General features: G+C 44.5%; 1 protein-coding gene across 3 annotated transcripts in view; it reads left to right on the top strand.

Annotated features, from left to right (window-relative positions):
• Nucleotides 1-14,578, top strand: part of Sms (spermine synthase) — a 107,004-nt gene that overhangs the window by 10,097 nt on the left and 82,329 nt on the right. For all 3 annotated transcript variants that reach the window (XM_069302687.1, XM_069302686.1, XM_069302688.1), the window contains exon 2: nt 1,276-1,354. In XM_069302687.1, coding sequence (XP_069158788.1) covers nt 1,294-1,354 — 61 coding nt within the window. In that variant the 5' untranslated portion in view covers nt 1,276-1,293. The remainder of the gene's footprint in view (nt 1-1,275; nt 1,355-14,578) is intronic.

The raw sequence follows: 14,578 nt of genomic DNA, 5'->3' as shown, positions 1-14,578 counted from the left end.
CCCCGTGCCCATGACGTTCGTAAGTTCGCGGCTCTTGCTGCCGTCTTTGGGAATATGTCTTGGTCTGATATTCGGGCGCGGGGATTTTGGCGGTCGAACAGGGTCCTGGCTGCTCGTTACCTTGTGAATGTCCCTGGGCCTCGTCGGGCCTGTGTTGCTTTGGGTCGGCGGTTGCAGCCAGTTGTCTCGGCTTCGAGTTGAGGGGTGAGCGACGACCGCCTCCCGGGTAAGTCCCTCTTTTTCTGTCTGTGGGTAGTTAGCTCCGGGGAGCCGACGGGACTCCCCCCAGAAAACCAGCGTTGAATGTAATGAAACGCCATTTTCTGGGCGAGTCCCAGAGGCTCCCCGGCATCCCTCCCTCCCTCCGGTCGGCGGTTTTTCGCGTTTTTGACATCCAGCCTCAAGAACTGAGGTGTGGGTAGCCGGCGCGGGGGGTCTGGGGCTCCCCCTTCCCCCTCCCGGGGAGGGGGGAGCTGCGCAGACAGCGGCGCGGCAGTGTGTGACGTCACACTAGTTTGCTTGTTTTCGGTTGGGGAGTTCTATCCACTAGTTCGGTTTTAGGTAGCAATTTTAACCAGAGTAGGGGTTTGTTTTGGGGCGCTTACCTTTCTGTGTGCCTGTTCCGGTCGATGGCAGACATAGAATGCTTCCAACTACACGGGGGCTTCTATAGGCCATTGCTCCCCTTGCCTCTCTGAGGGGGCCCGGTTCTGGCCGTGGTCCCCGGTAGGCCTAAGAACTCCATACACATGACTGATGCCAAAGTCTGACATTAGCATATCAGCCTGGGATAGCTCCGGGGAGCCTCCGGGACTCGCCCAGAAAATGGCGTTTCATTACATTCAACGCTGGTTTTTTTACTGTAGCTCCCACTTGTGCAGCTTTCAGTGAATGATGTATTCTGACTCGAAGGTCCTTTTCTTTATCAATCTGCTGCAAGGTAATGTTGTAGTAGACATTGGTAGTTGTAACTTGGGTTGTTATGCCCCCACATGTATGGGTATGTTATGCCCCACATGCAAGATCTTGCATATTTCTATATTAAAAAGCATGGGACTATATAAATGTGAAGAAAGCTTTGGAGGCGGCATCTACTGCATGTCCTGGGTCACTCAACATGTCCATTACCTGCTGGTAACTCTTGCTATTGTGATTACATGTATATTTATACACATCTACTATGTACAACATTTACTAAATGAAGAAAAATTAAGCTTTCTCTGCTAAAATAAGCCAATAAAATCTGTTAAATAAAATATTTGTATATTTTTTCAGAGTCATCAGTGAACAAACATGGCAGGACACACAGTTCCAATTGATTTTAGGGTTAATTCTGCTAAAATCTCTAATCCAGGTTAGTTAATAATTGCTGATTTATTTTAGATTTTAATTTGATTGGTTTGTTTCATTAATGGGCTGTGGTGTATAAGGATTGTTCCCTACTTCTTGCCTCCTATCGTCGTCCTCCTCTCTAAATCAAATCAAATACTTTATTCATAAATTGTTGTACAATTGTAATTGTGAAAGCTTACTAAAAAATTGCAGTACATTAATTACATTAGAGCATCACAATATGAGCACAGCACATAAATATTGTCATTATCAGAATCAAACTTGTAACAACTTTTGCAAATCATTACACTAGGATAAAACCCGACACTTGTGTATTTGTGAGATTTATGACAAGAAATTAGTCTTTCGCACTCTCCTGAGTGCTTTACTTTTTTATCCTATACTGTATTATTATTATGTCTGTGAATAGACATTAGCTTTACATTACAATACCAACTGGTCTAAACAGGTGTGTACCGATCTAAATTAAACTTGTTTGGCATAAAGTGAGGGACATTTAGCTAACAGTTTGAAAGGTGGTACTGTATTCAAAAGTGGGTTTAACATTAAAGCAATAAGATGTATACAGTACTGGAAAAATTTATATAGCAAAATTAGGATAAGACAATTAGAAGTAGAACTAATATAAACTAATCAGACCGTGACGTCATGGATATTTGCACACCCTCGGCATTCTACACTAACAAATTTTAAGGCTATAATGGCTCAGTCTCTAGACACACAGCTCCTATAACACGCCGCTACTGCGGCGTGTTGTTGGACGAGTGTTAAGGTGTGTAAGAGAGTGTACTCGTGCTGTAGCACAATGGGAAGAGAGCGAGAACATGAAAGGGAACGGGATCGTGAACAGTACCACCGACATAGATCTCATTCGCGGGAAAGAGAGCCAAGTAGGCATGATAGAGATCGTGAACGTGAGAGAAGAGACCGCAGGTCTCGCTCAAGGTCGCGTTCAATATCTAGGTCACCTCGAGGTTCTCATCGCAGATCTGTTTATATGGCAGGGCCATCTGGAAGACATGATGAATATCCACCACAAGAATTAACAGCGGAGGAGAAACAGATGCGAGAGGTGCTGGGCTTTGCTGCCTTCTACTCGACCAAAGGAAATCAGCAGATTGATGTTTGGGGTGCAACCTGTGCAGATGGAAAGAAGAGAGAGGATTTACCAGATTTTGAAGATTTTCAAAAATGGGTAGAAAATAAGAGAGAGATTGTACATGAACAAAAGCAGAAGGAATTTGAAGAAAGAAAATCTGCTTTTCGCAAGGATTTTGACTCTAGGAACAATAGAGATGGAGGGCGTGGAGGTTGGGGTGGTAGGGGCAGGGACAGAGGGAGAGGATATGGTCGAGATGACAGAGGAAATTCTGGTAGAGATGACAGAGGTGGTGGTTCTAGTCGAGGAGGCGGTTATGGCCGAGATGAACGAGGTAGTTATGGTCATGACGACCGAGGAAGCTTCGGTCGCGATGACCGAGGAGGATCAGGTCGAGATGACAGGGGCAGTGGCTATGGTAGAGACGACAAATATGGAGGCAGCTATGGTAGGGAAGACAGAGGTGGCTTTGGTCGGGAAGACAAAGGCAATTATGGACGAGATGATAGAGGTGGTGGAAGCAGCGGTGGTGCCTATGGTCGAGATGATGGAGGAGGAAGTCGAGGATATGAAAGGGAGAGAGATTATTCACGTTCATCTAGAAGGCAAGATTATCAGTCACCAGACTCGTATTCAAGCCGAGAATATCCTCGTGGAAACAGGGAGCCAAGCTTCAGTCGTGACTCTTATTAAACAGAGATACGTTTACTATTAAAAAGGGAAAATGATTTGTCAACTATGAAGTGAAGGTTATGAATGAACAGAAAACTTAAAGATTCTGCAAGATGACTCCTCTCCTTAGAGGGGTAACTGCATATTTAACACCTACTACTAATTGTATACTTATGTTCATGGGTGTAGTTTATAGAAAAGGATTATTTTATTAGATAATTACTGTATTGAAAGAGTACAAAATAGCTATTGTACTATTTACCAGTAGAGATTTTAATAATAATTGTAAATAAATCAGTTAATGTAATTAAATCAAACTAAGGCTTTAGGATTGCAATAAGGGGTGCAATAGTAGGTGCATAATGCTTGGCATTTGCAGTCCACGAGGTGTGGGCTCAGTCTTGTGGTCAGATAGGGTTGATGCATCACCATCGTCTGTGGTGTTGGTAGAGACAGTAACTGTGTTGAACTGGGCTAGGCAGTTTTTGTCTCGAGGATATCTTTAAAGTATATGGCATGTCCTTTTATTTTTTCTCTCATGAGTATAGTACATTAAAGGTCAATGCTGAGCTTGAATTTTTAGATTTATGATGCACAGGTACTATATTTTAAGTGATTATGATTATGCTTTGTCATTTTTATCATTCCCCTACAAAGACTTAAAAAGAGTTCTTTGAATAACTTGATCTGGCTACTTCATTTTTAGTACTCGAACTAACTTTTAATGTTAATTTTATGTTTGTATTTGGCACTTTGGCCACAAGTTTGTTTATTTTGAATGTAAAAAAAATACAATAAATAGAAATAGTATTTTCTAGTTTTATCAAATCATTAATCCTAAGGTTTTATTATTTTGAGTAATTATTTTTGTACCTATAAATAAAATAAATAAAATAAAATGTTTATTTAGGTAAGGTACATACATACAATAAATTATTACAAAGATTGGTTGACTTATAGGTAGAGCTAGTACATACAATGCCTAAAGCCACTATTACGCAAAGCGTTTCGGGCATGATATATTAAAATATCATAAATATCAGTATTATTAAAATAATACTATATATTAAAACTTTCGCGCGCCCGGCTAAGGTTAAAAAAAAGCGGTATGTGCGCTCGGCGTTTTTGTCGCTTAAGCGTCAAAACAAAAATGTGTATACAGTACTCTTTTTACTCTCCTGACCTTAGTTCTCGAGCTACGTATTTCATTTTGGTACCAACGTGTTCGCAATAAAATTCTCTAGAAGAACATCAGTAAAAAAGGTCACGAAACGTATAGGGATACCAGCACCAAATAAATAACTACGTAGATGACTCGCCGTGAGCGCCCAACAGCAACAAAATGTTTTTACTCTTGGGATTGTTATCACCTCCACACTTGTCCTACAGCGTTAATTTTGGTATCAATGGACTCGCAATGAAATTCCCAACACGGTGATATAAATTTAAACGTAGAATAATGGTCGCGGCCCACCCGCAAGAGTGTGGGAAGTGGCGGAACTGTTACCCGGTATCGGTGACGCGACAACACATGTGCGATACGGCGCTTTGAAAGTTTATACTTATTTCACTGTCCTGACATTATTATTATATGTACGTCATTCATTTTTGTGCCAATGTGTTCGCAATAGAATGTTCTATGATCCCGTAGGTAAAAAAGATCAACAAAGCGTAAGATAGAATAGCGCCAAATATAAAACAACGCTGGAACATATCAGCGAGCGTCAAACACACATGAAATGTTTTTACTGTTGTTATGGTTGTCAAGTTTATACTTGTTGCACACAGTTATTTTTGGTTGTACATTGATCGGAATAAAATTCCCTAAACAGACATATGCATATAATACATGATATGGGGGAAGCATTACTAGTATAAACGGCTAAAGTCACCCACCTGCAACCCGTTTGGGACACTCGTGCAGACACACGCTACACCCAAAAAAAAATCTATGAAGGTTCGAGTCTACTTACGGCAGTTTATGTGATACAGTGTTCATTCTGGTATCAAAATACTCGTTTCAGTTTGTAGTTCATGCGATTTTCAGAATCAACTGAATCGCTGGAGGTTCAACATTTGAGTCGGAGTCATCTGACAAAACCGTCTCGTCAAATGGCAGTGTGCCAGACATCGCGGGTTCTGATTCGGTTGCTGCTTCAGCTTGAGGTGTTAAAGTGATCAAGGGCCGCCTCACACCAGATGGTCCGGGAGTTTGCATGGCGTCAGCATAGGCAGGACCTGTGTCATCATTTATGTCTGGAGCGTGCCGCAAGTGTTGAGATACTGTTGCTGTTTGAGGCCAATCTTCCGGGTCCCAGTGCAATAGGGCCCAAATTGCCACCTCGTGGAACTGTAGCAATGTTAGCTTTTTTTGATCAGTTGTGTTGTATTTGTACAAAACAAAGGCATTATTCAATGCCATTTGCAGGAGATAAAACGTTATCTTTTTGGTCCACTTGTGAGTTTTCCTGGTAAATTGGTAATACCATTTGATCGAATTGGTCCACACCTTTCATGAACTTATTGTACCATGCAGCCTAGTGGTGAGAAAGAGCCTCATGGCGCGCAGTTTGAAACAAACCCAAAGTAAATCGGATTAAAATTGAATTTTATACAAATATTTTTTTCAGGACATCATTTTATGTCGCCTACATTGCGGAAGCATGTAGGCGAAACAGGACTCCAGGTTATGTCCTGATCTGCATAAAGTGTTAAAATGTTGTTAATGTTTTGGAGAGTTTCTATGTTAGAGCATATGTTCAAAATACAGTGGAACCTCTATTAACGAGTGGCTCTATTAACGAGTTTTTCCAGTAACGAGCAAGCCACTCGCAGCAAATTTGTCTCTATTGACGAGCTCGCCTCTATTAACGAGTGAAACCACATGGCGCTTCCTAGCGTCTCGCGGGTTCTCGCAAATTCTCGGACGCCTCCGACGCCAGTGTTGTTGTTGTATCTCACACGACAAGCATCCCTCTGGATTTATTTGAGCTTTTCTTTGAGTTTTTAGTGGTTTTGCGACTACAATTTGTAACACACGATGTCTCCAAAGAAGCTGCTTGCTAAAGATAGTGTTGTCAAGAGGAAGAAAGACACACTTACTGTGGATTTAAAGAAGGAAATTATAGCAAAGCATGAGTGTGGTGTCTGTGTGATTGATCTCACAAGGAAGTATGGCAGGTCCTCATCAACAATTTACACCATTAGTAAGGGAATGAGGAGGTAAGGGAGGATGCTGCCTCTTCCACTGAGATCAGGGAAGTATTTGGAATGTTTGAAAAGGTGAACACATTCTTGGAAAAGCTGCCCTGATAAAGCAGTGACAACCCGGTGTGTGAAAATGTTTAATTAATTTATCACTTTGTGATAACACTTTATGAAAGTGTTATCACTTTCGCAGGTATATGTCGCTTGAACGTAACACACTTTTTTTCTATTGAATGCACCCAAACACCGCGCTCAAGCGTCATTTGAGCAAATATTTCTATAAAATCCAATTCTTATCCGATCGACTTGGGGATTGTATACATGTTTGCCATGAAATTTCCGTTTTCTTTAATAACCACATTGCCTATTTGAGAAAACGGCATTGTATTGCATCTTCGTGGGAAGACTATTATATTGTTGACACAACGAGTGTAATCAACGTAGTTTTTTATTTGGTGCTGGTCTAACGCATCCTTGTGTGACATTTGAAATGAAATTTGGGTGAAATTCCCAAGAAGAGAGAGTCTGCCTGACTCAGAGGTGGATTCTCCTTCCACACCATAACCCCTCTCCTCCTTCCCACCTCTCCATCGTCTCCCTCAAGCCAGCAACTACTCTTCATAAGGTAAAGTAAATATTAAAACACTACAACAAAACATTTATATTTACATGTGCAGTATTATATTTACATAAAAAAGTCATACAAGTATGGATGTTTTTGGGAGTGGAACGGATTAAATTTATTTCCTTTATTTTAAATGGGGAAATTTGTTTCCAAAGACGAGTTTTCCAGGTAACGAGCTCGGTGCCAGAACGGATTAAACTCGTTAATAGAGGTTCCACTGTATGATGAGTGGTTGGTTTTATAATGTACAAGTACATAGATTGGGTAATGAGGGGAAACGGAATTATGAGTGAATTGTATATATGTTAGTACTAAATGAGATACTGTATATTAAACTTTGTGGACTAAGGCAATTTTTAAAGCAGAAAATTATATATGATATAATATGTAATGTATGTACAGTGGCGCCTCGATTAAAGAATTTTATCAGTTCTGGCACCGAGATCATCCTGAGAAATGCTCGTCTTAAGAAACAAATTTCCCCGTTTAAAATAAAGGAAATAAATGTAATTTGTTCCACTCCCAAAAACATCCATACTTGTATGACATTTTATAATGTAAATATAATACTGCACATATAATTATAAATGTTTTGTTGTACTGTACTGTTTTCATGTTTACGTTATGAAGAGTAGTTTCTGACTTGAGGGAGACGATGGAGAGGTGGGAAGGAGGAGAGGGGTTATGGTGTGGAAGGAGAATCTACCTCTGAGTCAGACACTCTCTCTTCTTAGGAATTTCACCCCACTGGGACCAGGTTGTGGTTCACTATCACTGGCTCTTCTTTTCTCTACTTTTGCAAAGAACGTATCTATTGACAATTGCTTTTGTCTTTGTTTTAGGATGTTCCTAAAACGAGACAGCAAATTGTCACACTTTCGCGCTCGCGGTAAACAAAAAAAAAACTTGCCCCAAGTGTGCTGGGCATTTCGGGCGATCAAGAGGCAACACTGAAAAGTGCTGCCTCTCTTTTCACTGTCCTGACCTTAATTTTCGATGTTTGTATTTCATTTTTGTACTAATGTGTTTGCAATAGAATGTTCTAGAAGAACATGTGTATAAAATGTCACACAAGGATGTGTTAAACCGGCACCAAATAAAAAAGTACGTCGATTACACTCGTCGTGTCAACAATACAATAGTCTTACCACAAAGATACAATACAATGCCGTTCTCCCAAATAGGCTATGTGGCTATTAGAGAAAACGGAAATTTCATGGCAAACATGTTTATACTATCCCCAAATCGATCGGATAAGAATTGGATTTTTTAGAAATATTTGTTCAAATGACGCTTGAGCGGGGCGTTTGGGTGCATTAAAGAGAAAAAAATGTCGCGCTCAAGTGACATGTACCTGTGAAAGTGTTAAATTAATTAAACATGTTCACAAACCGGGTTGTCACTGCTATATCAGGGCAGCTTTTCCAAGAATGCGTTCACCTTTTCAAACATTTCCAACACGTCCCTAATCTCGGTGGAAGGGGCAGCATCCTCCCTTACCTCCTCATTCCCTTACTAATGGTGTAAATTGTTGATGAGGACCTGCCATACTCCCTTGTGAGATCAGTCACACAGACACCACACTCATGCTTTGCTCTACTTCTTCAAATCCACAGTAATTGTCTTTCGTCCTCTTGACAACACTATCTTTAGTAAGCAGCTTCTTTGGTGACATAGTGCGTTACAAATTGTAGTCGCAAAACCACTAAAAACCCGAAGAAAAGTGCAAATAAATCCAGAGGGATGCTTGTCGTGTGCGATACAACAACAGCATCACTGGCGTTCGAGGCGTCCGAGAATTTGCGAGAACCCGCGAGACGCTTGGAAGCACCGTGTGGTTTTGCTCGTTAATAGAGGTGAAGCTCGTCAATAGAGACAAATTTGCTGCGAGTGGCTCGCTCGTTACTGGAAATGCTTGTAAATAGAGCTGCTTGCAAATCGAGGTGCCACTGTATACATTTTGACATTATTAGGCGATGCTGTGGTCACACGCTGAACAGCAGAACTGTGCGCTAATGCTGCGCACAGCATTAGTCACTACTGAGGCTCTTGCACTCGGAAATGTGGACCATGATTTTTTTTAAGATGGTGTCTGTTTACAAGAGCCCTGAGGAAGCTGATGTGAACCCCATGTAGCAGCGGGAGTTTTGAATGGAACGTGTAAAATACTAATATCCAGAGGCGCGTAGCGCACCCCAGACGTGGGCCTGCAGGCGCGTTGTGCAATTAAAGGGTTAAAACTGATTATTGAAAACTTCAGATTTTCAATTCAGAATAAAAGATATGAACTAGCATCAATTGTTCATTTAATGCTGCTTTTCTCTCAGAATAGCATATGATCTTCATTTTCATCAAATTAGAATACTGTATAGGTTTTCAGTATACCTGTAGTTTGCTGTAAAAAAAAAATATAGTGAATAAGGCATTTGCATTATGTGGCAAATTTAGACCAAAAAATTTTTTAACTCCAAATGTATAAAGTTTTTGAAAAATCCATTCGGTAGGGATTGTAGACACACAATGTCAAAATAGTGAGAATTGGTCAAAAACTGAAATTTAAGTTCCAAGTTTTGCGAGTTGTGACTGACTGACTTGTTGACCAATTTCATTCTATCTTCACATAGGGAAATAAATATATGCATTCTCCAAGATGTAAAGATTACAACACAGTCAGATAATGAACAAAGGAGAAAAAAAAATAAGATCTTAAAAAAAAAATCCCCGAAAAAAAACATTTTTGGGACATTGATAAAAGTAAGATATATTAACATTGTCCAATGTATTTATGATATATAACAAAATAGATCATAATAACATGCGCATTATTATTTGTTATTATGTATTACTCAGCATTGATAAAGGCACCAACTGTATATCCACTTTGTGGACACTTCTTTCTACTATTCTTTTGAGCATCGGACAGATGCTTGCATCCCTTTATTACAGCATTATCCTTCAGTTCCAGTTATTAGGAGCTGTTCTCCTTAACAAAACATTCTTATTTTTTTAAAAATTGTCTAAAATCAATTTCTGAAAATATTTTGAGGAAAGTTTCACGATACTGAAGCAAATAAGTTGAAGATTTGTTTAATATTTCCCCCCTCCCCGCTCAGCTCGTTGTTGCCGTGAGGGGGGCTTAGTGGGCGGCTGCCGGAGTGTGATGCTCCTTGGGACAGTCCTCTGTCCTTTTCTAGCCTTGTGCTCCTGCTGCCGTCCTCTCCAATTCTGCTGAGCACCTTTTCCTTTTCCTTCTGTTTTGTTTTTCTCCCCCCTCTTCTCCTATCTGCTTGCCGTTTCCTGCCGACCTTTTGCTTGTTCTGGTTCTTCCCTTGGACTTCTTCTATTTTGACGCCCGGGTGCTTGAGGAGGCATACTCTTGCACCCGTAGAACTGTAGTACCCGACGTCGAGAGCGAGGGGAACCTTTTATTGTCAATCCCCCTTTCGTCACTGAACCCGATCTCGACGGACTGTTGGTTCTTAAGGTGGCGTTTGTGGGGCGTATACTCACGACGCACCCCTAGGAGGCCCCGGCATGATCGGCGATAGCTTCTTGTTGGGTGTCCTGCCTCTAATTGTGGCTCCATGGTGGGTGTGGGGGCACATTCGTGAATGAATATTCCTTTTCATAATGATGATAACCCCTGTTTCGACTGTTTCTGCTTTACCTTCTCAGGCTCGTGGGGTGGGCGACCAAGCCCCCGAGTCGGGCCGTGTTGGAAGACCGGCTCTGTAGCCTCCGCTGCATTGGGCCCCGACCTTGCTCCTCCTTTGGCCTCTCTGCCTCCTTCCCCTGGCTCCCCTCCCTCGACTGTGGTTGGGTCGAGCCCCAAGCCCCCAGTGGTGACTACCTCGTCCCCTGGCGCGGCTCCATCTCTAGTTGTAACTACTGCGCCTTTTAACCCCTCTCTCTTTGGGGGTTCTCACCGCCGTCCTTGTCACGGCCGCCCTCGCTCGATTCCTTCCAGTTCTGCTACCTATTGAGCCTTGTTTGGTCCCGCTTCGTGGGCCAAATATTTTGATCTCCTCCCCCTTGATTCTGCGCCTCCTGACGATTTCTCCCTCCATTGACATCTCGTTGATTCTGTGGATGCCTCCATTACTTTCAACCCCACTTGTCTCGGTACACGTGTCGTTGCTGCTCCTTCTCAGGATGCTGCTTCCCGCTTGGCTGCCTTATCCTGCCTTGGCGAAACCCCTGTTCGGGTCTCGAAGAATGCTCAGTTGAATGCCAGTGTTGGCACTATTCTGCTCCCGCCCCATGTTGCGATCGGTGTTCGGGACCTGCGTGACTGCCACGACGATATTCGACATATCCTTGCTTCCCAGGGCCATTCTATTCTCCAGGTGGACACGTTTACTCGTCCCCCTCGTGGTAGTCGCCGTCAACCCCTCCGGGTTGTGAAGATTACCTTTGATGGTAGGACCCTTCACCCCCTCTGTCATTCTTGCTGGTGCCATGTGCTCTGTCGAGGAGTACATTCCTTCTCCTCGGCTCTGTAACAAGTGCTGGAGGTTTGGGCATGGTGCCCTCCGCTGCTCCGGGACTGTCTCTCTCTGTCCTTTGGGTGGTGGCGAAGGTCACTCTAAGTCGGAGTGCACTTCTCCCCAGGCTCGTTGCCTCAACTGCGGTGAGGCCCATCCTACCTTCTCCCGTGCGTGTGTCCATTACAAGCTTGAGGCAGCCGTCCTCAACTTGAAGCACCGGGAGCGTTTATCTTTTCCTGAGGCGAGACGCCAGGTTCGCCGGCTCCCGCCTTATGCTAATATCTCTTATGCTCGCGTGTTGCGCTCTTCCTCTCCTCGTCCTTCCCACCTTCCTCAGACTCGAAACCGTTTCCGGGCCTTGGACCCTGATACGCCCACTGCCCCCTCCTCTGTTCCTTTGGGTTCTCTCCTGAAGGATCCACCTCCTGGTCCTCTGTCTGGGGTTCCCCTTCTTTCTACCCGGTCTGTCTTGTCTCCTGTGTCTTCTTCCTCATCTCCCTCCGTTCCTCCTTCCTATCCTTCCCCTCCGTCTCTTGACTCTCCCCGCCGCCTGTCGGTGCGGGCTGATGTCCATCGCTCTCCAAACGGCCGTCATGTATGCTCTCGTTCAGCTTCTCCTGTTGAGACGCTAGAATCTGTTGCCCAGTACGTGGTTACTGGGACACCTGTCTCTTTAAGTCAGAAGCGTAAGCCTGGCTCCTTTCCTTCTTCCTCCCCTGCGGGTAAGAAGGTTTCGCTTTCTTCCTCGGCCCCTACTTCTGCCTCTCTCCCTCCTTCCCCTCCCATTTCGGTGGTTGCGCCCCCTGTTCCTGCTATGGAGGTTTCTTTAGCCCCCGCTTCCCTCTCGGTTGCTGCCCTTGCTGAGGTACGCTCCCCTCTTTCTACCCCCCCTCTTCCTGCTGTTGTCCTTGACTGCTCCCCTCCGTTGTCTCCTCCTCCTCTTCCTCCTCCGGACCCCGCCCGCCCACCTCTGGTCTGTTCTCCCGCCTCCTTCCCTCCGTCTTTGCTCAGTTTACCCATGCCCCCTAACCCTGACTTTGCTGACCCTGATCCCGACCCTGATATTCTTTAATGTGCTCTGTTGCTCTTTCGCCTTTGTTTCTTCCTTGTTCTCTGTTTTTGTCCTTTCTCTTCTCGTCGATGTCTCTTCTTCAGTGGAATGTTCGAGGTTATTACACCAATTTCCTCGAACTCCAACTTCTGATTTCGCGGTTTTCGCCCCTTTGTGTCTGTCTCCAGGAGCTGATGCTTGGTGCTCGTCCTGGTCGTTTTCGTGGCTATTCCTTTCTCTTCCCCCTCCCAGCCGTTGCTGGGGCTTCTAATTCTTCTGCTCTCTTGATTCGTGCTGATGTTCCTTTACTTTCTCCTTCGCCTTTCCATTGTTCTGCTGCTTGTATCTTTGTGGGGAAATGGTACACAGTTTGTTCCATTTATCTCCCCCCGAGTGTCCCGCTTTCTCTTCCTGATTTGAAACACCACCTAGACTCCTTGCCGGAGCCTGTGCTCCTGCTGGGTGACTTCAATTGTCGTCATTCCCTTTGGGGTCACGTTCTGACGAATACCCGGGGTCGCCTTCTTGAGCCGTTTCTCCTCTCTTCTTCCCTGTCTCTTCTGAATTCTGGTGAGCCCACTCATTTGGACTCTCGGACTCGCACCCTTTCTTGTCTTGATCTTTCTCTCTGCTGCTCTTCTCTTTACTTAGATTTTATGTGGCAGGTTCTTGATGACCTCCATGGAAGTGATCATTACCCCATCCTTGTTTCCTTTTTCTCTATTCGCCCTTCCCTCTCTTTCCCTAGGTGGCAGTTTGCTAAGGCGGACTGGACCCTATTTACCCTCAGTGCTGCTCTCTCTGACCTCTCCCTTCTGCCTCTCTCTCGCGCTCTCCTCCTTTTTCATGACACTGTCTTCAACGCTGCCCTCCGCTCTATTCCTCGCTCTTCCTCTCGGGGTCCACGGAAGTGCGTTCCCTGGTGGAATGCGGACTGTGCTCGGGCTGTCCGCTGTAAGCGTGCAGCCTGGAAGAGGCACCGCCGTAGGCAGACGACCGATTCTTTTCTTTTCTTTCGGAAAGCGAGTGCGGTGGCCCGTAGGGCCATCCGTACGGTTAAACGTGAATGTTGGGCATCTTATGTCTCAACAATTACGTCCGAAACTCCTCTGCCCCAGATCTGGAAGCGTATCCGCAAGATAGCGGGTAAGTTCGTTCCCGATGTTTCACCGGTCCTTCACCTCCATGATACTCTTGTGGCGAACCCGTTGCAGGTCGCTTCCGTACTGGGTTCCCACTTTTCTTCTGTTAGCTCTGGTCTTCATCTTCTCCAATCTTTTCTTCTTCGTAAACCTGTCCTTGAGTCTCTTCCTTTAGATTTCTGCACTCGTCTTCAGCTTCCCTATAATGATCCCCTCTCTCTCTCTCTGAACTTCGTTCTGCCCTGGCCCTCTGCGGTTCTACGGCGGCGGGCCCCGATGGTATTCATTATGAGATGCTTCGCCATCTCCCTCCGTACACGTCTCACTATTTACTGAGTCTGTATAATCGGATCTGGGAGTTGTCGTCAGTCCCTGAGGACTGGCTCGATGCCGTTGTCCTCCCTGTTCGCAAACCGGGGTCTCTGGGTACTTCCCCTAAGGACTTTCGCCCTATTGCCCTCACAAGTTGTGTCTGCAAACTCTTTGAATTTATGGTTAACGTTCATCTGATGTGGTTCCTGGAACACCATCACCTCTCCCCTTCTCAATTTGGTTTCCGCAAGTGCCGAAGCGCGACAGATGTCCTGGTGAACTTGGAGGTCTATATTCGTACTGCTTTTGCTGCGAAGACCTCCGTTGTTGCCGTCCTTTTTGACCTGGAAAAGGCTTAAGACACCACTTGGCGGTATCATATTCTATCTCAACTTCATTCTTTTGGCCTTCATGGTCATCTCCCTTTCTTTCTCCGCAGCTTCCTCTCTCGTCGTTCCTTTCGGGTGCGCCTTGGTACCGCTCTCTCCGCCTCTTTTCAGCAATACGAAGGTGTGCCCCAGGGTAGTGTTCTGAGCACTATTCTTTTTCTGGTTGCCCTCAATGGTCTTCTTTCCTCTCTTCCTTCAGGTGTCTTCTCCGCTCTCTATGTCGATGATCTTACCCTTTGCT

This window comes from Procambarus clarkii, chromosome 48 (assembly GCF_040958095.1).
Source record: "Procambarus clarkii isolate CNS0578487 chromosome 48, FALCON_Pclarkii_2.0, whole genome shotgun sequence".
In the NCBI taxonomy this organism is placed as follows: domain Eukaryota; kingdom Metazoa; phylum Arthropoda; class Malacostraca; order Decapoda; family Cambaridae; genus Procambarus; species Procambarus clarkii.
Note: the sequence above shows the minus strand (reverse complement) of the source record. Positions and strands in the feature narration are given on the sequence as shown.